Source organism: Odocoileus virginianus, chromosome 28 (assembly GCF_023699985.2).
Source record: "Odocoileus virginianus isolate 20LAN1187 ecotype Illinois chromosome 28, Ovbor_1.2, whole genome shotgun sequence".
Classification (NCBI taxonomy): Eukaryota; Metazoa; Chordata; class Mammalia; order Artiodactyla; family Cervidae; genus Odocoileus; species Odocoileus virginianus.
The window spans coordinates 31,958,235-31,981,505 of NC_069701.1; the positions used below are offsets into that span (position 1 = coordinate 31,958,235).

Here is a 23,271-nt window from a genome sequence, read left to right on the forward strand (position 1 = left end):
CTTTTATATAAAAAACAGGGCAAAACAACAACAAACAAAAAACAGAAATAGACAGCGGGATCGCATAAACTCCCTCTTACCCCATGAGCCTCTGCCAGAGAAGCTGGCTGGGCTCACTCCCAGACATTTCCTAACTGAAACGACAAGCAATCATTGTCAGTATAAGAGAAAGAAAAGACCACTGTACATAGCTTGTTCCACATGTTACCTTCAACTCAAAGGTTTCCAGGTGATCTAAAGCTGAGGGGTTTCACAGACTGCGTCATCCACTTCTATCCAATGATGCACAGGATAACACATAGAGAATCAAAATAATGGTCCTGGAAGGACAGTTGGGAAGAAGGAAAGGTCAAATTTCTAGCTAACTAGACAGAAAGATCCAACCTAAACTCAATGTTGAGAAATAAAGTAACTGACATTGTCTATATCCTACCCAGTATACTTCCTCCAATTCTCCCTTCACATTTGATTTTCATTCCATTATCACCCCTTCCCCATCTCCCTCTGCCTCCAGTTCCTTGGAGGCCCCGCTGATTTAAGACGTCCAGCACAGGATATGTGTGGCGGTCCAGCGGTTGGTACTTCATCTTCCAGTGCAGGGGGTGCCAGTGTGGACCCTGGTCAGGGAACCAGAATCCCACATTTCTTGCAGCCAAAAAAAAAGAACCCCCAAAACATAAAAAAGCAGAAGCAATATTTGAACAAATTCGATAAAGACTTAAGAAAAAAAATCTGTGTGTGTGTGCGCTTAGTCGTGTCTGACTCTCTGCAGCCCCATGAACTATATATAGCCTGCCAGGGTCCTCTGTCCATGGAATCTTTCAGGCAGGAATACTGGAGTAGGTTACCATTTCCTGCTCCAAGGGATCTTACCAACCCAGAGATTGAACCCATGTCTCTTGCATCACCTGCACTGGCAGGTGGATTCTTTATCACTAGCACCAAGATACTCAGCACATTACATGTTGCCCTTCTTCCCACCTTACACTTCCAGTTTTTGAGTCAGGAGTGGGTATGTGACCTAAGTTGTCCAACCACAGAATCTTAGGACTCTCATTTGGAAGCCTGGGTCAGAAGCTGTCTTTTCTCCTGGACAATTTCCTGAGAGTATGTAGAACAGGATCCAAAATGGTTGCGGATGCCTCACTTTTAGCCTGTGGATGAAGTTGCCAAATGAGGAGAACCAGGAGAATCAGAGATGTGAGCCTCAGTTCTGACTGGAACCATGCCCTCTCTCCACATTTTCACCTTTAAATTTTTCCAGTTACATAAACCTTAATTTACAACTTTTGTTTAAACCATGTTGAGTACACATTTCTATTATTTACAGCTGGAAACACAAAATTGAGATAATTCTAATAAATTCTAAACTCACATCTAAACAATATTTTTAAAGATGTTTAGAACAATGACTTGCAGGTAGTGAGTGCTATGTGTTATAGTTATTATTATTGAAAGTGTTAATATTATAAAACAAAGAAAATAATAATGGCTAATCTACTTAACAAAGCATTATTGATAAGACAATGGAAAACAAAAGAGAAGGGCATCATTCCTTTTACCATTGTAAAAGTAATTATAGAATGTTATCTATCCATATAGAACATCCAAAAAACACAGAAATATGTTGAGAAGATTTAAAAAATCATTTATAATCTCACTCCCTAGAAAAAAATATTTTGGTTCATTTTCTTCCAGTCTATTTTAAATATAAAACTGAAATCATTCTACATACACAACTTTTGTATTCTCTGCCTTTAAAACATTTACCTTATTTCATAAGCATTTTTCCATCCTTTATTCTCATTTTGTATTACTTTCCTAGGATGGAGTCCTAGAAATGAAATAAGTGGGACTTGCAGTGGGACTCTTTTGAACTTGAAGTGAGATAATGGATACGAGAGACATTTGAAAATTGACAAGCACTATACAGATATGAACTACTATGGTAATATCATTATCTCTTCCCCTAAGCTTGCTCCTCCTCCTGAATTCTGTTTTGCTGAATTTTAGGAGGATGGTAACCACCACCATAAACAGCCAGCCACATTTACCTACTGTGTTGTATCAAGAACTTATCATGTACTACACAATGAGCTAAACACATAAACACTTTAGCCATTATTCTATTTAGTCTTTGTAAGATTCCTGCTGAAAAGGTGAAAGTATCCTATTTTGCCAAGAAAATTCTCATCTTTGATGGAACTAAATCATTTAAGTCCACACAACCAGAAATTACAGAGCAGGTATTCGAACCTTAAAGTTTATCTGAGTCTAAAGTCCCTGCTTCCTTTTTCTCTGCTATGAGGTCCTTTTTCCCCAGTTGGCATTTCTCTTGTATTCCCCAGTCATTGAGTGGGGCACTTTCTGACCCGTGTCACTGTCTTCTGCACTTCTTTCTTTTTCTTTGTAAAGTCTTTATTGAATTCGTTACAATATTGCTTCTGTTTTATATTCCAGTGTTTTTGCCACAAGGCATGTGGGATCTTAGATCCCTGACCAAGTATCAGACCCACATGCCTTGCGTTGGAAGGCAAAATCTGAACCACTGGACCAGCAGGGAAGTCCCTCTTCTCTGCAGTTCTACATCTTCTGCCCTAGTTCAGCCTGTCATTGGGTCTTCCCTGGATGATTTCAATAGCCTCCTGGTCTGATGAATCCCTCATCTGTCCTCCTGCTGACAGATTTTTCTAAAGTGCAAATCTGACCGTTATTTAATGGTTCCCCAGATCTGTCAAGATAAGGTTCAAAATCTTTAGTGAGGATCCTTATTTTTCATGATCCCACTTCTCCTGTTGCTCCCATGTAGATCATGTCTCTTCATGTTTCCCTGTCCATACCCAGACCAATGCCTCGGCTAGCCATAGCTGCCTTCTTTGTCCAGGTGACGCCCGTCTTTTCAAACTTGGTAAAAACATCTTCTTACTTGGGACGTTTTCTCTGTTGTCATCACACTTTTTCATATTGAACAAACAACCTGTATTTATTAAGCAAATTGAGAACAAGAAGCATATCTTATTTCACTTTATATCCCAACTAAAGTACATGGTGTGCTGCAGGTGCTAACTAAACGTCTTCCGAATGAATTTTTATGTGACTTTCCTCATCAGGAAATGTTAGGGCTTGCTTATTGATGAAATGTACACTGTCCAGAAAAACATTATGCTCTATGCAGCATGTGAAGTATTGTGCTCGGTTTTGAAGTTCACATTTTTATTATTTATTTATTTAGACTGTGCTGGGTTGCGGCATGCGGGATCTAGTTCCCTGATGAGGGGTGGAACCCAGGCCCCTTGCATCAGGAGCTCGGGAGAAGTCCCCGGAGTCTAGGGTTTTTAGAGGCTGATTAGTAAATTGAAATTTATAAAGAGGTGTAAAGAAGGTCTGATTAACAATGTTGCATGTAAATGGTGACAGAAATGAATCTGTGTACTTGAAGAACAAGACTTCAAGAATGGGGAGGGCAAGATGGAATATAACAATCATCATCACATAAATGATGAAGATTTCCTTGATAAAGACAAAATTTCAATCATAGAACTCTGAGCTTCTCCATGCTACCATGATGGCTATTATAGAAAGGATCTCTGTACAGGGTAGAAAGATGCCCCAAATATCAACACATTCAAGCTATGACTTGGGACTTCTCAAGCTGAGTAATTTCACATCCACTTTTCTGAAAAGCAAGTCCCATGTAGAAATCACCAAGAAGAACTTTTAGTGTAAGCAATTCTCAGCACTGAGGTTTTTATCATCACTTTATATTTTCCACACTGAAAGCAGGGGAAATCATTTTAAAAAGCATCGAACAACAACACTAGAAAATGTGGTGTCATTATGGACAGCTGAGAAAATAGCCGTTGCACAGAGGCAGAACAGCCTCCTCTGTACAAGGAGGGAATGGGATGTGTCCTTTCAAATGAAGAATCAGGGACAACAAATAAAGGAAGGTAAACAGACAGAGCCACATGCAATAACAAGTCCTCCAAAAGTGATTTGCAGCCAGAGGCAGATTTTCTGCAGAGCTAACTAAACTCTAGGACCACTCTCTTGCCCGGGTCTCCTCCAAGACCTCAGTAGGGACTGTCAAAATCTCACGTTTGTCTGTACGAGGACACCCAAGATTCACAACTTGTTTGCATCAAGCCTGTCAACCAGTCTACCAGCAAAACAAAACATAGGCTATACATGTCATGTGTTTAAAGTTATTTTTCAAGCACTATATTTCAGCCACACCTACACATCCAGATGGTAATCAGTTAAATCAATATTATCATTGAAAACAAAAGATATTTGCATGAAAACTCCAGTGTCAGCTTCTTTCTTCTGTCTAGACCCTGCTCTGGCATGATTGAATTTGGGTGCCCTGTATTGATTTTTAAGTAACTTGATATTTTTGTTTATTTGACTTGATTGAAAATCAAGTCCTATTTTGATTTAGGCCAGTAGGAAGTGTAAGAGAGACTTTGTACAGGCTTTATACATAACAGGCTTTATAAAGCCTGAAGCTGAAACTCTTGCACGCTCAGTTGCTCCGTTGTGTCTGACTCTTTATGACCCCATGGACTGTAGCCCTCCAGGCTCCTCTCTCTGTCCGTGGGATTCTCCAGGCAAGAATACTGGAGTGGGTTGCCATTTCCTTCTCCAGGGGATCTTTCTGACCCGGGGGTTGAACCCATGTCTCTTGCATTGGCAGGCGGATTCTTTACCACTGAGCCGCCTGGGAAGCCCGAAGCTGAAACTCCCATAAAATTAAACCTTTCTGCTTCTTACAGAGGGTCCCTGAGAGAAGTGATCCAAGCTGTTCAACATCAGTGGCCAAGGGAACCTGGAAGTCTTCCAAGCAGGAAAGAAATATGAGAGACCTAGGGAACTTTCTAATTTCTCTTTGAGTGTGTGTGTGTGTGTGTGTAAAGAAGTATTTATTGATTTATTTGACTGCCAGGTCTTAGTTGTAGCATGTGAGATCTAGTTCCCTGACCAGGGATCGAACTCAGGCTCCCTGCATTGGAAGCACAGAGTCTTAGTCACTCAACCACAGGGAAGTCTCTCTAATTTCTCTTGAGTTACATATTTGCAGGGTGGCTTTTCTGTAAATAATAGAGATATCTATGGCTCCTTAGGATCTTTTAGGTAACCTGATCAACCATCTTATATTTCCTATTTATTACAAATGCTCCAATGAAGTGAAATACTCACATATCCTTTTTAAAAAATATTTATTTTTATTTACTCATTTACGCACCAAGTCTTAGTTTCAGCACACAAGACATTTCAGTTGCTGCATTGTGGGATCTAGTCCCCTAACCAGGAATTGAACCTGCATTGGAAGCACAGAGTCCTAGCCACTGGACCACCAGGGAAGCCCTACTCACATATTTTTACATGACTGTGTTTCTTCCATGCTATGTCTTTGCTTGCATTATTCCTTCCATGTTTTCTGTACTCTCCTGCACATCCTTTGTATATTACAGGAAGTCTGAGATATAAGATCCTCTATGATCTTTGCCTGATGTCCTCAGCCAGATGTAACCAGCTTCTTCCTCCAATTTATTCCTTAAAGAACACAGACAGTTCTCTTGGGCCATTTATGACTTTGCACTTAGTGCTATCCTTATGCATGCACAGGTTTTATCCTCTCTGCTAGATTGTAAAGCTCATTTAGTTATGTGTTCCCTCCACAAATATTTTTTGAACGTCTATTAAGTATAAGCACTATGTGGAGGTACAGAAATGAAGCCACCCTGACTCCTCCCTTCATGATATAATAAAAGAAAAAACAAATAAAAATAAAAGATTGATGTTTAGTTTACAAACAGCGTGTCAGGGGTATGTGCAGAATGTTTTGGGGAACACAGAGGAGGTGTGTCAGCTCAGCCTTGGGGGAGAAGGGGGAGAGCAGGAAACGTCCGTGAGTAGGTTCTAGTGGAAGCAAGTTAGCCATGGATGCTGGGGTGGGTTTGGGGGTCAGAGGATGCATTCTGAGTATGGCTTATTTGTTTATTTATAAAATTTTAAAAAGGAACAACATTTTTCTTTACTATTTATTTTTATTTATTTATTTGGCTGTGCCAGGTCATAGTTTTGGCATGCAGGATTTTCTAGTTGTGGCACGTGGAATATTTAGTTGCAGCATGCAAACTATTTAGTTGCAGCATGTGGGATCTAGTTGCCTGCCCAGGTATCAAACCTGGAGCCCCCAGCACTGGAAACAAGGAGTCTTAGCCACTGGACAACCAGGGAAATTCCTGGATATTGTATATTTAAAGGCTACCATTACAGGCCAAGGCCAAGCTTACAACCAGTTCATATTTATGGCCCACACTGCAATGTTCAAACACCTGTGTTAAACCATGGCCATTCGACTATAAAGTATTCACCATTCTGATTTGTGATGAGAAAAAGTAATGTAGCAAGTTATTAAAAATTTACATTGCACCCATCTTTGAAATTGTAAAATTATGACCATTCTTAGTTTTTATTGTTGTTAAGTGTTCTTTAATGAAACAGTGGTGATAACATATCAGTTCAGTTCAGTGGCTCAGTCGTGTCCGACTCTTTGCAACCCCATGAACTGCAGCATGCCAGGCCTCCTTGTCCGTCACCAACTCCCGGAGTTTACCCAAACCCATGTCCATTGAGTCGGTGATGCCATCCAACCATCTCATCCTCTGTTGTCCCCTTCTCCTCCTACCCTCAATCTTTCCCAGCATCAGGGTCTTTTCAAATGAGTCAGCTCTTTGCATCAGGGGGCCAAAGTATTGGAGCTTCAGCTTCAGCATCAGTCCTTCCAGTGAATATTCAGAACTGACCTCCTTTAGGATGGACTGGTTTGATCTCCTTGCAGTCCAAGGGACTCTTAAGAGTCTTCTCCAACACCACAGTTCAAAAGCATCAATTCTTCGGTCATGTCTTAACATTTTATTTAGAAAACTGAAACACTGGCAATTGTAAATAGTTGATTTACAATGGTGTGCTCATTTCTGCGGTACAGCAAAGTGATTCCGTTATATGTATGTATATATATTTTATATTATTTTCCATTATGGTTTATCATAGGGTATTGAATATAGTTCCCTCTGCTATACAGTAGGACCTTGTTTATCCATTCTATATATAATAGTTTGCATCCGCTAATCCCAAACTCCTAATCCACCTCTCCCCCACCCTTGGCAACCACAAGTCTGTTCTCTATATCTGAAAACACTGGTAAGTTTCAATGCTACTCCAATTTTAAAAATTTTGTTTTACTGATCCATGATGTTCAAGAATCAAGCTCTCAATCATTAGTGGATTAGAATTCCCTGGAGAGCTTTAAAAAATATCCTGAATCCCTTATGTCACGTTAGCCTTAGTGATTCAAATTTTCTGAGGTAGGAGCTCAGGAATTTGTCTTTTTATAAAACTTCTTCGTTGATTTTTTGAAAAGCATCCTCCTGATCTGGGAGCAACCGCTCTAGCTAGATTTACCTCATCTGAAGACGTATCAAACGGATGAGTGAGCACTGCTCATATGAGGATACATTTAGGGACATAAACCACTTTTCTTCCCCCCAAAATGAAATGCACACAACTTAAGTGTTCATATGGAACAGACTTGTGGACTCGGGGAGAAGGAGAGGGTGGGATGTTTCAGGAGAACAGCATTGAAACATGTATATTATCTAGGGTGAAACGGATAACCAGCTCAGGTTGGGTACATGAGACAAGTGCTCGGGCCTGGTGCACTGGGAAGACCCAGAGGGATCGGGTGGAGAGGGAGGTGGGAGGGGGGACTGGGATGGGGAATACATGTAAATCCATGGCTAATTCATATCAATGTATAACAAAAACTACTGTAATGATGTAAAGTAATTAGCCTCCAACTAATAAAAATTTAAAAAAAAAAAAAAAAAAGATAACTCTTTTAGAAGGAAGTCTGATTCTCAAGAAGAGAGGAGAAATATAAGGTTATGTTAGGCCTTTTCCTTTTGTTAACAAAGGGTAATGTGAAAACAGTGCCCTTCACATGACTTGGTCACTGACATGAGCATATTTAGGGTGAAAAATTATCATTTGAAAATTGCAAGACTAGGTACGCTTCCATGAGTGTCACTTAGTTAAGGGAGAGTAACATTTTGAAGTCAAGAACATTGATGAACAGGGCAATAAAGTTTTATTAATGATCCTTCAGTGACCTGAAAATGCAAATAAGCTTCTTTCAGGACCTAACTAATTTTATTTTATTTATTTATTTATTTATTTATTAAAATAAATTAAAGGGTTTATTTATTTTTTTCATGTGGGATCCCAATTTCCTGACCAGGGATGGAACCCACATCCCCGCACTGAAAGCATGGAGTCTTAACCACTAGACCACCAGGGAAGTCCCCAGGATCTAACTAATTTTAGATAGAAACGCCCCCCCCCCCAGGTTACTTTTCTACAAATCTTTCTATCCCATGATATTAAAGCTCATCCTTGAATACACAGTCCTGAAAGGGCCACAACTTTGAACTCAGGGAATTTCACTTTCTTTTCCCTTAGCATTTAGAGTCATAGAAATTTAGGCATCTCTGAGATGAGTCCCTAATTTTGTGGGCAAGGAAACAGGTCTCAGAGCGTCCTTAGGACCCACCCAAGGCTCCAAAGTAGAATTAGGTCTTTCACAGTCACTTGATACCATTTCCGTGCATATTTTCACAGAAAGTTGTACTTCATGCTTTCCACTCTTGTACATTTTTTTCATTGAATCACACAAATTGGTGAATTAAGACAGCTTCTTAACATTCCCATTTGACAGGAATGGGAAGATAGTCACATGATGAAGGATTTGTCCATAGTTACAGGGCTGCACCAGTCGACTCTGGCTGCCAGAACATAATATCACAGACTGGGTAGCTAAACAGCAGGAAGATCTTTCTCACAGTTGTGGAGGCTGTGAAGTCGAAGAGCATGATGCTGGCCAGCCTGGCTTTCTGATGATAAGGGCTCTCTTCTTGGCCTTCTCGCTGGCCATCACGCGTCGGGGGTGGGGGCAGGTGGGTGAGCATGGAACAAGCTCTCTGTTCTCTTCTTAGAAGGGCACTAATCCCCCCTTCAGGGCTTCCCCGGCAGCTCAGATGGTAAAGAATCCGTCTGCAATGCAGAAGACTGGGGTTTGATCTCTGGGTGGGGAAGATGCTCTGGAGAAGAGAATGGCAACACACTCCAGTATTCTTGCCTGGAGAACCACATGGACAAGAATTCTGCAGGGTTAAACTCCATGGGGTCACACAAAGAGTCAGATAGGACTGAATAACAAACACTGCACTTTTAATCCCCTCTTGAGGGCTGCTCATGAGCTCATCTAACCCTAATTACCTCCCAAAGGCTCCATCTCCAAACACCATCATTTGGGGGGTCAAGGCCTCAGCGGGCATGAATGTTAGAGAGGATATACTTCAGTCCATACCAACAGATGAAGGCTGAACTAGGGCCAGAATCCCGCAGAACGGATTTTCCATGATGCTGCACAAACATGAGGCTGCGTGTCCAGGATGAGGGGACCTGCACTGTGACCTACCCGTGTCTTGTCAGTGGTAGGAGAGCTTTGGAAAGAACCAGAGGAGCAAGTGGGCTTTCCTGGTAGCTCAGACGGTAAAGAACCCGCCTGCCAGGGCAGGAGACACAGGGTCCATCCCGGGTTGTGAAGATCCCCTGGGGTTGTAAATGGCTACCCACTCCAGCCTTCTTGCCTGGAGAATCCCATGGACAGAGAAGCCTGGCGGGCTACAGTTCACGGGCGGCAAAGAGGCACAAATGAGGGACTAAACAACAACCAAGGGTAGCAAGTGTCATCGTAGAGAACAGGGCTGTGGGGGTTGAGAAGCAGAGGCGAGCAGACGAAGAGGAAGATGTTTACAACAGGTAACGGGAGGGAGGACAGTGCAGGCACCGAGACGGCTCTGTAATGGAAAGGTGCGGGCTGTCTTTGGGGAATGGGGCAGAGCCTGTTCAAGTCCAGGACCGGGCACGTCTGCAGTGGGGCTGGAAAGTCCGGCGTTCTCCTGGTTGGACACTGTCTCTTCGCTTTTACCGTCTTTCCTGTGGTTAGAGACCCCGCTCTCTATCTATTTGGAAACGAGCAAGGACGCTGCAGAGGCTGGTCCATAAACCTCACGGCTGCAGACAGGAAACAAAGCCGGCGGTGCCCCAGCACCGCGAGGCCGTGCCCGCTGTGAACCGAGCAGTATGGTGTCTCCCAGCTGGAGTGGAAGCGCAGCGGGGCACGCAGGCAGAGAGAAGCAGGTCTCTTGCTAGCGATCGTCAACCGAACAAGAAAGAAAAACGATCTCTCCCTGAAACACAGGAGGAAGGCCTGGACCTGGGCTCTGAGGTCAACGTGGTCCTCGCACCGCTGGTCTCCGGTGGGAGGGAGCTATCCCGGGCTCTAGTGGCCGCCGGCAAGGAGGAGGAAGGCTGAGGCCTAAGGACCAGCGGTCGAGAGCTTGCAAACAGCGGCTCTGGGCGAGCGGCGGGCAGGGACGGGGCGCGCCCTGCGGGGGTTGTTGGGGCGGAGGAACGCAGCCTCTTGCAGCCCTTCCTCTGTCCGGGAGGACGGCCTTCTGCAAACCTGCCTGGACTCGGAACAATTCATCCTGTTTTTCCTTAAAAAAAAAAAAAAAAAAATCCTGTTTTTCATAAAATCATTGTCGGAACCCCGAAGAGGGTGGTACCCGAAGGAATCTGGAAAATAGCCCGCAGGGGCGGGCAGCGGGGCGTGTCTGGTGTCGGGCGGCTGCAGGAGAACAGAAGGGCGCAGTGCGGGCAGATAACCAGGAGGGTGCTGGCGGCCCAAGCGCACCCCGCCCGGGCCCCCCCAACCCGGCGCACACCCCCGCATCCCGGAGCAGCCGGGGCCCGGCGGGGCGGGGCGTCAGCAGCTGGGGGCGGGACCGGGCGGGGTGCGCGGCTGGAGCGGCGGGAGGGGAGGGCTCTTCCGTCCCCTGATTGGGTTTGGGCTGAACGAGGGGCTGTGTCTTGCGGAGGTTCTGCGGGTCGGCACTGGGCGCCGAAGATGGAGGGTGTGGTTTTGTGAAGTCAGTTCCGGTCGGTGTAAAACCCTAGGGGCGGCGGCGGACAAGCTTCAGATGCTTCTGGGTCGCGGTGGGAACACTGCTGGGTCCGTCTGTGTGAGCTTGAGAGCCGAGCGCTAGAGCCACCCGGCGAGGGATGGCCGCCACCGGGACCGCGGCCACCGCGGCCACGGGCAAACTCCTGGTCGTGCTGCTGCTCGGGCTCACAGCTCCCGCCGCGGCGCTGGCCGGCTACATTGAGGTGGGGACCGGGCGAGCGCCCGAGCCCTTTATCCTGCGCCCGCGGGGGAGCGCGGCCTGCGGGCGGGCGGGCCGCGGGGTCCGGGCCGGGAGGGGGTCGCGGCGCGCGGGGCGGTGGGGGTGGTCCGGCGCTGCGGCGGGTCTGGAGCGCCTCCCCCGCCCGCCCCGGCTTGGCGCAGTGCTTGGCGCTGGAGGTCGGGCTGTCTCCGCCGCCGCAGAGGCCAAATGAAAGGCATCGGGGTTGCGGGGGGCAGCGGGCCGCCTCGGCCGCCCCAGCCCCCATCCCGCCCGCGGCGCCGCCACATCCTCTGCGGACCCTGCGAAGCCCAGAGTCCCACTCCGCCGTCCCCCGGGACCGCGCGAGCCTCTGCCGTGCGCCCTGCAGCCCGAGACACGGTGCGGCTGGGCTCGCTCCGGGGGCGGCCGTACTGACCCGGCCCCCGTGCGGCACCCCGGCTTTCCACCCGGGAACGGCGGATGCGGCCTTTGTTGGCGAGTGGGCCGGGCCGCGGGGATGCGGGCGCCGGGACAGCGCCTCCCGGGCGGCACGGGAGCGACTCCGCTCCCCGCAGCGGGTGCGCCCTCTGCTTCCTGTGCGCCTCCCGCTCCGGATCCCGGCTCTGGCGTCGGACCTTCGGGAGGGATTGTTAAATACAATTCGGTTGCCTGAATCTGATGAACCAGGGGAAACCCTTGTCTGCTGTCGGCGTTGTTCCCTTTTGTGGTGGGTTTCAGCGAGCAGGGACAGTACCCGTGAATACGTTGTAAAAACTCTGGTTGAATCGTACTTTTTCGGCGTAAGTAGTTTGCCCGCACCTGGCGACCTCGCGGACACACACGTCTGTGCCGGGCGGTGGTCGGGTGCTTGCCTGCTGGGGTCAGGGGGTCCTGCCTTGTGGCCTGGACCTGGCCGCTTGTAGAAACCTTTCTGTCCACAATGGAGCCGTGGGGCTTTATTTTTACTTGCCATCTCGAAATAGTGCTTGATCTGTCGGACTGGAATGTGTGTTTCTGGTGTAGTTCATTTCTCCTCTTCGCTCTTTTGCAAATTACAATGGCTTTCTGCGGAGTTGGCTAATTTCAGAGAGAAGTGAGACTGGATTTGATTACACAGGCATTGACTGAAGAGTTTCTAATAAAAACCCACAGTTAGAACGTGTTCTTCTGCAGAAAGTGGAAATATTTCCACGATTAGAAACAATCGACTCTAGAACAAACCTCCAGTGGAACAGCTTAAAACGTCCTATTCATCCTGCTTAAAGCTTTGATTCTTCAGGGGCGGGGGGCGGGGTGGTGGTGGAGGAAGTTTCAAGTAGAAATAGTTAATGCTTATGTAAGCATACTTTTAGATTAGGATTCTTTTCGTTTCCACGCAGTGGTTAGAGTTATGTCTGTGATCTACGATATGGTGTCGCAGGGAAGCACTCTAGATGAGTGCGGTGGAAGGGAAAGGAAAAAGCTTTTGTTTGGAACATAGAATTTAACTCTTAGGGCAGGATGTCACAAACCATTGTTCACATTCTTTTACCTCACTTCCCAGAGGTATGAGTAACTTCAGGCACTAGTGAATTCACAATCAAGGGTTCATCAGTTTTCAAGAATATCTTCCTTTCAGGTCTAAACAGGCACTTGTTTGCCTGCCGAGAAAGAGCAGTGAACAATACCAGAATTAGCTGTTGTGGATTAAGTTTGATTATTATCCACATCGTTGTTCAATCGGAAAGTCCGACTAGACAGAAAGTAGGAATTAGACATTCCCTAAAATGGTGTTTGCATGCGGTTTTAGGAAACTTCTCATCTTTGGAGCTGTATTTTTGCCCACCCTTACTAAATTATCTTTCAAATGCTTTTTTTCTTTTGTTCAAGAGGCAGAATTTCCTTCATACATATATAATTTGATTTTGTTTACTAACTTCTAGGCAAAGGGCTGCCTGAGCCTTGGTTTAGATGAGAATGGCCTAAATCAGGATTCTCTTTGAGATGGTCCTTACTGAGATTAGCCAAAGGGATTCTAGCCAAATCCCTCATCAGATTGCTTGGCACAGAGTTATTGATTGGCAAATCTTGAGTGTTGCTTGGTGTTGACTGAATTAATCTCATACACCTGTTTAAAAGGAAAGAAAAAGAATCTCTGTATTCGGGGTCACTTCCTCTGTTAAATCCGAGACAAGTTCATTTGAGGGCCTGCTCCCTTGTGGTATTCGTGCTGAAATCCTGCACTCTGTGCAGTGGACACTGAGGCTTCTGAGAGCCAGAACTCGAGTTCATTCCACCACATTTTAAAATGAGTGGGCCCTTTGGTAGCCAATATTCAGGAAACTCATAGTATGACATCTGAGGCAGAATATCAAGAAGCTTTGTGCTGGTATTTAAGTGATGGTAGAGGCAATGTCTGATTATGACCTGGACAAATACCAATGCCTCTGATAGAAGCATCAGCTTTTACTTTATTATAACTGTGTTAAAATCCTTTGATAAATGTGATGTGCTAAGTTTTGGCAAATCCTCCTTTGATGGGGTTTGTCTTCATCATCTAAAGCGGGGCTGTCCTGCAGGGTAGCCACTTGCAGTGGTGGCTATAATGATTGAGGAATGAATTTTCCATTTTGTTTAATTTTAGCTAATTTACATTTAAAAACAATACTCAGTTCAGTGATTGGAAACAACTTTTTATATGAGTCTACTTTTTAAACTACATTTTATAAATGTAAATGCGAGTCAGATATTTCCTGTGAAATTTAGCATGTGAATTGAGATTATCTGTAGGTGCCAGATGCACTCCACATTTTGAAGACTTGCTATGAACAACCTTGTAAAATAACTGATTTGTAATTGTTGTATTGATTGCATTGGATGATGATATTTTACACAATGCCTAAGTAAATTATATTAAAATTAGTCTCACCTGTTTCAAATATAACATATATGACTCATATTTCTCCTGGGTGGTGCTAATTTAATTTATTTTTTAAAGTTGGTGCTGTGTGAGTGTTTTTATTAGCACAGTTTTTAAATGTTTTTTTCCCTCACAATAAAGCCTTGCTTAAAGTTGGTCCAGTATGATCTTAACAGCTTTGAGTATTTTTTTTCTGTTAACTTTTTTCAATTACAGTTTCTATTTGGAAATAATTTCAGGCTTACAAAAAATTGCAAAAATTGTAGGAAACACTCTTATATCCTCTACCCAGATTCATCAGTTTAACATTTCCCCCTATTCAGCATTTGTTTTGTCATTCATTGTGTAATTATATATCTTTTGCAAACAAGCAAAGGGAGCAAATTGCATACATCTTGCCCCTCTACCCCTGAAAACTTCCAAATGTATTACCTAAGAACCTGAGAACCAAGGACTGTGTCCTGCATAACCTGTTTGGTTATGAGCTTAAAGAAATTTAACTTCGATACAATACTTGGATCAAATCTACTCTCTGTATTCCTTTTTGCCAGCAGAACCAATAATGTCCTTCATAGAATTTGAAAACTTTTTTTTTTAAGTTAAAGAGCTTTAGAATTCTTGGTAGTAGTACGTGAAGGGTTAATTTTTTTCCAAATATAATATCTTAAGCTTACCTGATCTTGTTTTGACTCTGGAAAATAAAAACTTGAAAACCTTTCAGGATTCCTCAATTATATTACTCTTACTAAATTATTGGGCTTTTGCATTTTCTGTTTAAAATTACAAGAAAAATTACTTAGGGAGTGCATATTCATTGTAGAAATTTTAAATGCATTTGAAGAATAAGAAGTGAAAAATAACCTGAGATCATTGTGTTGTCCGTGGAAATTTCACTGTGAATGTGTTGGTGGTGTCTAGCCTCCTGTGACTACCAGGTACATACATTTTTATCAAAGTGACAGACAGATTGCTTATTAAAGCTGGTACCTAACAATTAGTATTTTGAATTGTCGTAAAATGAACTACTGAAAGAAAATAGTTTTCTGTGTGATTAAAAAGGGATACATTTTTGAACAGTGATTGTAGAGTCTGTGGAGGGAGGCCATTTGAGAGTTGGAAATCGCCCATAATCCAATTCCCATGAGTTGTTTTTTTAGTGAGGTAAACTAGATTACCTTGACTCTTAATTAAATTTAGTATAGTGCACCTTGATTTATGGTCTGAGATGGAAAGTGAACGAAATAGAAATGAGTTCCAGTTCTCTGTATCAAGTACAGCTAATAACTGCTTTTTTGCCTAGAGACATTTTCTTACATAAGCATCATGGAAGCCTTTTTTCATGGAATCTTTTGCAACGTAACTAATCTGTTTTTAAAATACAACTCTTCATTTGTTATCCATCCCACTAATGTTTGTTGAACACTGTTACCAGGTTCTGCGTTAGAGGCTAAAGAGTGCAGTAATAAAACCAGATATGCCTCATGCCTTTTCCCCTGCAAAGCGCACTTGCCTGTGACTTTCAGGCCCCACCCCCAGAGATTCTCCTTGAGGACATCTGGGAATCTCATTGTCATGGGCTCCCCAGGGGGTTCTCATGTGCAGGTGGAGAAAAACAAACTGCAGCAAACAAAAAGACTACAGAACTCATGTGGGTACAGCATCTTACATAAGTCCCCAGAAGTCTGGTAAAGTAGGTCTTCTCATCCACACCTGAAGCAGGGAGTCAGGAGAGGCCAGCAAGGCCAGGGTGAGAACTGGTCTGTCCTATTAAGTTGTTGCCCCTTTTATATCGGGGTGTTTCATGGCATTTCTATTTGGGTTGCATATTTCTTTTTTTTTTTTTTTTTTCACTCTTGTTTACCTATTTTCTCTACCATCAGGAAATCTGATAGGAATATTTTCTTTAAAAGGAACTAATTTCATAGATACTGTATCATGAATCCATGTATTGCCAAACTGCTAACAGTGGTTTTCTTTGAAAGTTGTAATTAAAGGAGACCTTGCCGTTTTACATTTTCCATGGATTAAAAAAAAACTAATGCTTTTCTGTATAATGTGCAAGTTCTTTTTTTTTTTTTTTCAATAGTAAGCTTGTTTTGTCTTTGTATTCTGATACAAAAATTTAAGGAAAGAAACTCTGACCACCTGTGGTCTTGATAAGACCACCATCTTATCAAAATCAGTGTATGGGATTCTTTGGAAGGGAAAAGGTTATTGGCACCAGATTTCCAGTCACTGGCCTTGTTGGTAAACGAACTATTAGAAAGAGGCTAACACAGTAACCCATACGACTAGAATAAGATTGTGGTCCAGAAAAAAGTCAGTCATCATTTGGAGTGGGCACCTGTGGTGTGGGTTAATTGAACAGCCCCGCCACAGCCTTTCTGCTCTGCCTTCCTCAGCCTGGCACTTCTTGGGGTTGCACAAGGGTGCTGCAGTTTCGGAGCACAGGCTCTGCTGTGGTAACATCCAGGGGATCATGGGGTTTTTCTCGGAGCTCATCAACTGGGCTGAATGATATCAGGTGCTTCCAGCTGAAGCAGACATGGGTGATTCGTGGTGGTGGTGCTGTGATAGGCTTAGACTGCACACTGGCTTCTGATGGGAAAGAGTGCTGTGCATGTTGGGTAGATAACAGCCCAACATCTGCTACATACGGCTGGTCTGGCTGGAAAGGAAAAGAGTGCATTTGTTCTTACCTAAACCCACTCCTGTGTTCTTGCCTGGAGAATCTCAGGGACGGGGGAGCCTGGTGGGCTGCCGTCTATGAGGTCACACAGAGTCGGACACGACTGAAGCGACTTAGCAGCAGTAGCAGCAAGTTACCTGTGAGTTAAAAGTTTGCTGGTGGAATTGAGACATCGAAGAAGGCTTTCCCATGGTTTGTTAGGATGTTGCCATCCAGAACAGAATGGTTGAATGGAGAAGTACCTGAAAATTTATAAGGGAGATATTTAGCCTAGAGAAGAAGAAAACATGGATTTTAATGTGGGTGATGAAGAGCATAAACATTTTCAGATTTTTATATATTGTCTCTGGAAGGCTAAGTATGACTTAACTTAGGCTCACGCAGAACTTTTACATGGAGAAAGAAATGAGCTAATAAGTGTAAAGAGTGTAGTACCTTTTATTCCGTTTCATTAGGAATATCACCAGCATAGCATGGTAAGTATGTAAAAGGTACTCATATCCACTTATCCACCACCCAGTTTTGTTAAATTTTAGCACTTCCCGTCTTTGCTTTTAACTTTTTTTTTTTAAGAACTAAAACACTATGGATAGAGAAGTAAAGCATTATAATAGGCCTTCTTTGAACCCCCATTCCATTAATCTTCCTTTCTGGAAGTAACTCTTATCTTGAGTTGGGAATTCAGCATTCCCATTCATGTTCCTGTGCTGTGAGAGAACCCTTTCATCTCTTTGGATCCCAGGCTTTCAGAGATCAGTGCAGAGTGCAAATTGTTGGCGTGTTTTAGAGAATTTTAGAAGGTAAGAATGCTAGGGTATTTGAAATGGAAGTAAGGACAGACTGGTGCCTGTGAAAGGTGCTATGGCCCCATCACAGCCTTACACACCCACATGGAAAGCCTGGAGTCTTTTTGAGCTTTTTACAACTTAAATACACAAAGGGGAAAAAAAAGTATAACTCAGTGTATTTTCGTAAAACAGATGCTTCTGTAACCACTGCCAAGGTCCAGAAATAGAGCATTCCCATTCCCATTCCCATTGCCCCTTGTTAGCCTCACCTTTATGGTGATTAGGTCTTGCCTTTCTTCTTTATAGTTTTACTATCCAGGCATTCATCCCGAAACACTGTAATTTAACCTTTTTTGCTTTCTAGTCTTTAAGTAAATGGAATCCCTCAGTATGTTTTCTTGAGTTTCTGGCTGCTTTCATTGGACATGTTTTTGAGGATCATTTGGATTACTGATTGTAGCTGTGGTTCGCCTGTTTCCACAGCTGTATAGTACTCCTGTCTATGAAGAAACCACAGTTTGTTTTGCTGTTGATGGACATTTGGGATGTCTCCAGTTTGAGGTTATTGAGATAACACTACCCCTTCTGCTACTTGCCTTTTTACCCTCTTCTTCATGATGTCTTTAGAAGTTCTTCATTTTAATGTCTAATTTATCAGTTTTACTTTTTAAAAAATTATGACAGGTACTTCTTGTGTCACATGTGAGAAGTTTGCCCCCCGAGGACATTCGGGGGGCAGTTATTCTCCTGTGTTGCCTACCAAGGGCCTTCTGTTTGACTGTCACATTTGGAGCCACAGTTTCCCTGAAACTCATTGTTGTGTAGATATGAAGTATTGGTCTTTTTACTTATTTATTGTTTTTCACATAGTTACCCAGCTTGTACCATTTAAATGTCAAGGTCGCCATTCCCTCCTGTTCTCCCCTATCACCTCTGTTAATTTATATCTCTGTATGTGCGAGTCTATTTCTGAGCTGTCCTAATCCACTGTCTATCCGTGTACCAAGTCCACACTGTCTTAATGACTGTGCTTAGTATAAGGTTTTAGACCTATTGGAGCAAGCCCTTCTACTTGGATTGTCTTCATTAGTGTCTTGACTGCTCTTTGACCCTTTTCTTTACATAATACGTTGGCTGCATTTAACCAAAAACAGCATTTGTTGGAATTTAGATTCAGGTTTCATTGAGTCTATAGTTGTCAGTTAGGAAAAATAGACATTTTTCTAATATTGAGTCTTCCAACCCAGAAACATGACAGATGCCTTTGTTTAGGTCTCTCTAATCAACCTCAGTGTTTTAAAGCTTTTTGCATAGAAATCTTATATATAGAATGCTAGATTTATTTATAGATATCTGCTTTTTTTTTGAGTGCTATTATAAATGGCATCTTAAAATTTTGGTTATTTTGTTGTGGTTGTAGAAATAAAGTTGATATTTTCATTGCCTCTTTCCTATTTTCTGTATGTTTACTTTCTATTTCATTACTTTCTGTCCATTATTATTCTTTTCCTAGGTCTTTTCACAGGTCTAATTTTTTCCCCTAGCACTTTGAGATGACTGCTTTATTTTTTTCAGCTTTTTCTTTTCTTCTAATTTATTTAAAGCTATATATTTTCCTCTGAACAGGGCTTTAGCTGCAATTCATAACGTTTTTTAGCTTTCTATTTAATATTTTTAACAAAGGAGAGATGTGTGTGTGTTGCTCAGTCACGTCTGACTCTTTGCAACCCTGCGTACTGTAGTCTGCCAGGTTCCTCTGCTCATGGAATTCTCCAGGCGAGAGTACTGGAGCGGGTTGCCATTCCCTTCTCCAGGGAATCTTCCCGGCCCAGGGATTGAACCCTGGTCTCCTGCATCGCAGGCAGACTCTCTCCTTCATTGCAGGCGGACACTTTACCGTCAGAGCCACCAGGGAAGCCCATTGTGTATAACATCACGTAAGTTCAAGCTGTACAGTGTTCTGGTTTGATACATTTACATACTGCAGTATGTTTACCACTGTGTCACTGGTGCTGCTACCACCTCTATCATCCATAAGTAAAAATTCTTTTTGGTAGTGAGAGCAATTATGATCCAGTCTTTTAGCAACTTTGCTGTTTACAAAGCAGTATTATGGACTGTAATCACTGTGCTGAGAATTAGGCCTCTAGTCTTTAACTATTGTTTACAAATTTGTACCCTTAAACAAGATACAAGTTTGGATATATAATATTTTCATTATCATTCAAGTAAAACAATAGATTTTTCCATTGTGACTTAATTTTTTTTTTTTACAGGTAATTTAGAAGTACGTTTCTTAATTTCCAGAGATGTGGAGAAGGTTATCTGGCTGTCTTTTAGGCTGTTCATTTCTAAGTTAACTGCTTTGTGGTCAGAGTATTAGTCTGTATGATTTCAGTTTTTTGAAACTTGTTGAGACTTGCTTCATGGTCCAGTTGATGATAAAATTTTTCTTGTGTGCATAGAGAAAATGTTTATTCTGTAGTTGTTACTGACAGTGTTTATATGTCTTCTGATCATACTGTTTTCATTGTTGTTCAGATCTTTATCCCTAATTATTTTTTAAATCTTTTTTCTTTGGCTGAGAAAGGTATGTTAGAAATCTCCCACTGTGGACTTCCGTGGCAGTCCAGGGGTTAAGACTGCGCTTCCAGTGCAGAGGGTTTGGACGTGATCTCTGGTCAGAGATCCCACGCGCTGTGTGGATTGGCCAAAAAAAAAAAAAAAAATCTGCCATGGCGATTTTGGAAAAGTGTTTCTCCTTGTCATTCTGTTTGCTTTGGCTAGTTTGAAGCTGTCATTATTAGGAGTATACAGGTTTAAAATTGCTCTCTCTTCCTAAGGAATTGAACCTCTCATAGCTATATTCTCCCGTGTTATCTCCAGTAAAGTTTTTGCCTTTATCAGTACTTTGTCTAGCATTTCCATATTTTTTTGTTTTAGATGTGTTTGTGGTTGTCTCTTCTTTTGCAGACTTAGGAAACAGTGTTTGTCTTTTACATTTAACATGATTGCTAAGGTATTTGGGTTATCATCTACTGTCTTATTTAGTGCTTTTTGTTTTGTTCTGCTAATTCTGTTTGTTTTTTTTTAAACTGAAGTATAAGTGGTATACAACTTTATATTAGTTTCAGGTGCACAACATAATGATTTAATATTTGTGTGTACACAGGAGCCTATGGTCCATGGGGTCGCACACAGTTGGACACGACTGAGCGACTGAACACGCATGCTCACGTTTTGTGAGATGAGAACCACACTAAGTCTGCTTAACATCCACCACCTCATGGTGACTTGTCGTGTGTGTGTGAGACAACGTTTAAGATTTACTCTCTTAGCAACTCTCAAATGTGCAGTACAGTGTGGGTAGTTACAGTCACTGTGCTGTATGTTGGTTCCCCAGACTTAACTTCTATTATAACTAGTACCTTATACCTTAGAGAAACCTGTACCTTTGAACTGCTTTCACACATTTTGCTCACCCTCCACCCCTCACCCTTCACTCCACACATCTGACAAGTGATCTTTTCTCTATATTTATGAAATCAGTGTTTTTAGAGTCCACAAATGAGACTATGCAGCGTTTATCTTTCTCTGTCTGACTTACTTCACTTTATATAATGCTCTCGAGGTCCATCCATGTTGTTGTAAATGGTAGGATATACTTTTTGTGGCCAAATAGCTTTCCACTGTGTGTGTGTATTTCCTTTATACTTTCACCTGTCGGTGGACATTCAGGTTGCTATGTTTATCCCCTTACTCAGTTCCTTTGAAAGTGGTTCTGATTTTACTTCTTTCTCGTATTACTTCAGAACATATTTTCATCATCTTTTGTTCTCCCTTTAGTGGTTGCTTTAGACGTTTGAATATCTTTCACTTATCAGTGTTTTATACTAATTGGTACTTTTACCGTCTTCCAGGAATAGAAGATTAGAACACTTTAACCTCCCCTCAACATTTTTGCCATTGTTGTTATATATGTTAATTTCATGTAAACCCCGGAAGACCTCATACTGTGTTTTACACAGTTAAATGAACTTAGCATCAGTGGTTATCAACTCTGGAGGCACAGTGGTATCATCTGGGGAAATGTTTACAAAGCACAGATTGCCTACACTCCAATTCAGACAAATTACATCAAGGTCTCTTGAGAGAGGGTGTGAACCATTAATATTTCTTAAAAACTCTTCCCAGTGATTAAAATTTACAGTGAGATTGAGAGCCCCGGATTTGGATTTATATATTCTCTTTGTTATTCTTCATGCATTTTGTATCTCTAAGCTTCTTTTTCAGGTAATTTTTTGTCTTGCAAGACACACTTCAGAATTTTCTTAAGATTGGCTAGTGACATATATTCTTTCACCAAATATCTGTTTTAGTGTCTTCCTTGCAAGACAGGTTCATTGGGGATATAATTTCTTTCATCATTTTGAAGATCTTACTCATTATTCTGTTTCTTGATATTTAATAATCTATCCTGATGTTGAGTATTATCAATAGCTTACTGGAATTAACTGTCAGATTGGTGTTCCTTTGAAGGTAATGTATTTCTTGTCCCTGACTACTTATTAGACCTTCTCTTTGAATCTGATTTTCAGCAATTTTACTGTGTACCTAGGTGTGGATTTTTTAAAAATGTATAGCCCGTTTGTATCATTGGAGAATTGGTTCCAGGACTCCCCTTCCCCCCGTACCAAAGTCTGTGATGCTCACGTCTGTTATATAAAATGGTGTAGTACTTGCTTGTAACCTGTGAATATTCTCCTATGCAGTAACCTCTAGATTACTTATAATACCAAATGCAATGTACATGCTATGTAGATAGTTGTAAATATTGTTGTTGTTGTTCAGTCACTCACCCACGTCCTACTTTTTGTGACCCCATGGACTGCAGCATGCCAGGCTTCCCTGTCCTTCACTATTTCCTGGAGCTTGCTCAAACTCATGTCCATCAAGTCGGTGATGCCATCCAACCATCTCATCTTCTGTCGTCCCCTTCTCCTCCTGCCTTCAGTCTTTCCCTGCATCAGGGTCTTTTCCAATGAGTTGGCTCTTCGCAAGAGGTGGCCAAAGTATTGGAGCTTCAGCTGCAGCATCAGTCCTTCCAGTGAATATTCAGAACTGATTTCCTTTAGGATTGACTGGTTTGATCTGCTTGTTGCCCAAGGGACTCTCAAGAGTCTTCTCCAACACCACAGTTCAAAAGCATCAATTCTTTGGTGCTCAGCCTTCTTTATGGCCCAGCTGTCACATCCATACACGACTAGCTTTGACTTTATGGACTTTGTTGACTAAGCAATGTCTCTGCTTTTTAATATGCTTCCCTGATACCTCAGTTGGTAAAGAATCTGCCTGCAATGCAGGAGACCCTGTTTGGATTCCTGGGACGGGGAAGATCCGCTGGAGAAATACCCACTCCAGTATTCTGGCCTGGAGAATTCCATGGACTATATATATAGTCCATGGTGGGGTTGCAAAGAGTCTCACATGACTGAGTGACTTTCACTTTTAATATGCTGTTTTGGTTTGTCACAGCTTTTCTTCCACGGAGCAAGGGTCTTTTAATTTCATGACTGCAGTCACCGTCTGCAGTGATTTTGG

At 42.6% G+C, this 23,271-nt stretch overlaps 1 protein-coding gene across 4 annotated transcripts in view; it reads left to right on the top strand.

Moving 5' to 3' along the window:
- The first annotated feature begins 11,083 nt into the window (after positions 1-11,083).
- The window catches only part of APLP2 (amyloid beta precursor like protein 2), a 61,514-nt gene continuing 49,326 nt past the window's right edge, over positions 11,084-23,271 (top strand). For 3 of the 4 annotated variants that reach the window (XM_020874689.2, XM_020874691.2, XM_020874692.2), the window contains exon 1: positions 11,084-11,298. In XM_020874689.2, the coding sequence (XP_020730348.2) occupies positions 11,194-11,298 (105 nt within the window). In that variant the 5' untranslated portion in view covers positions 11,084-11,193. The remainder of the gene's footprint in view (positions 11,299-23,271) is intronic. The other variant, XM_020874693.2, reaches the window with a different exon arrangement.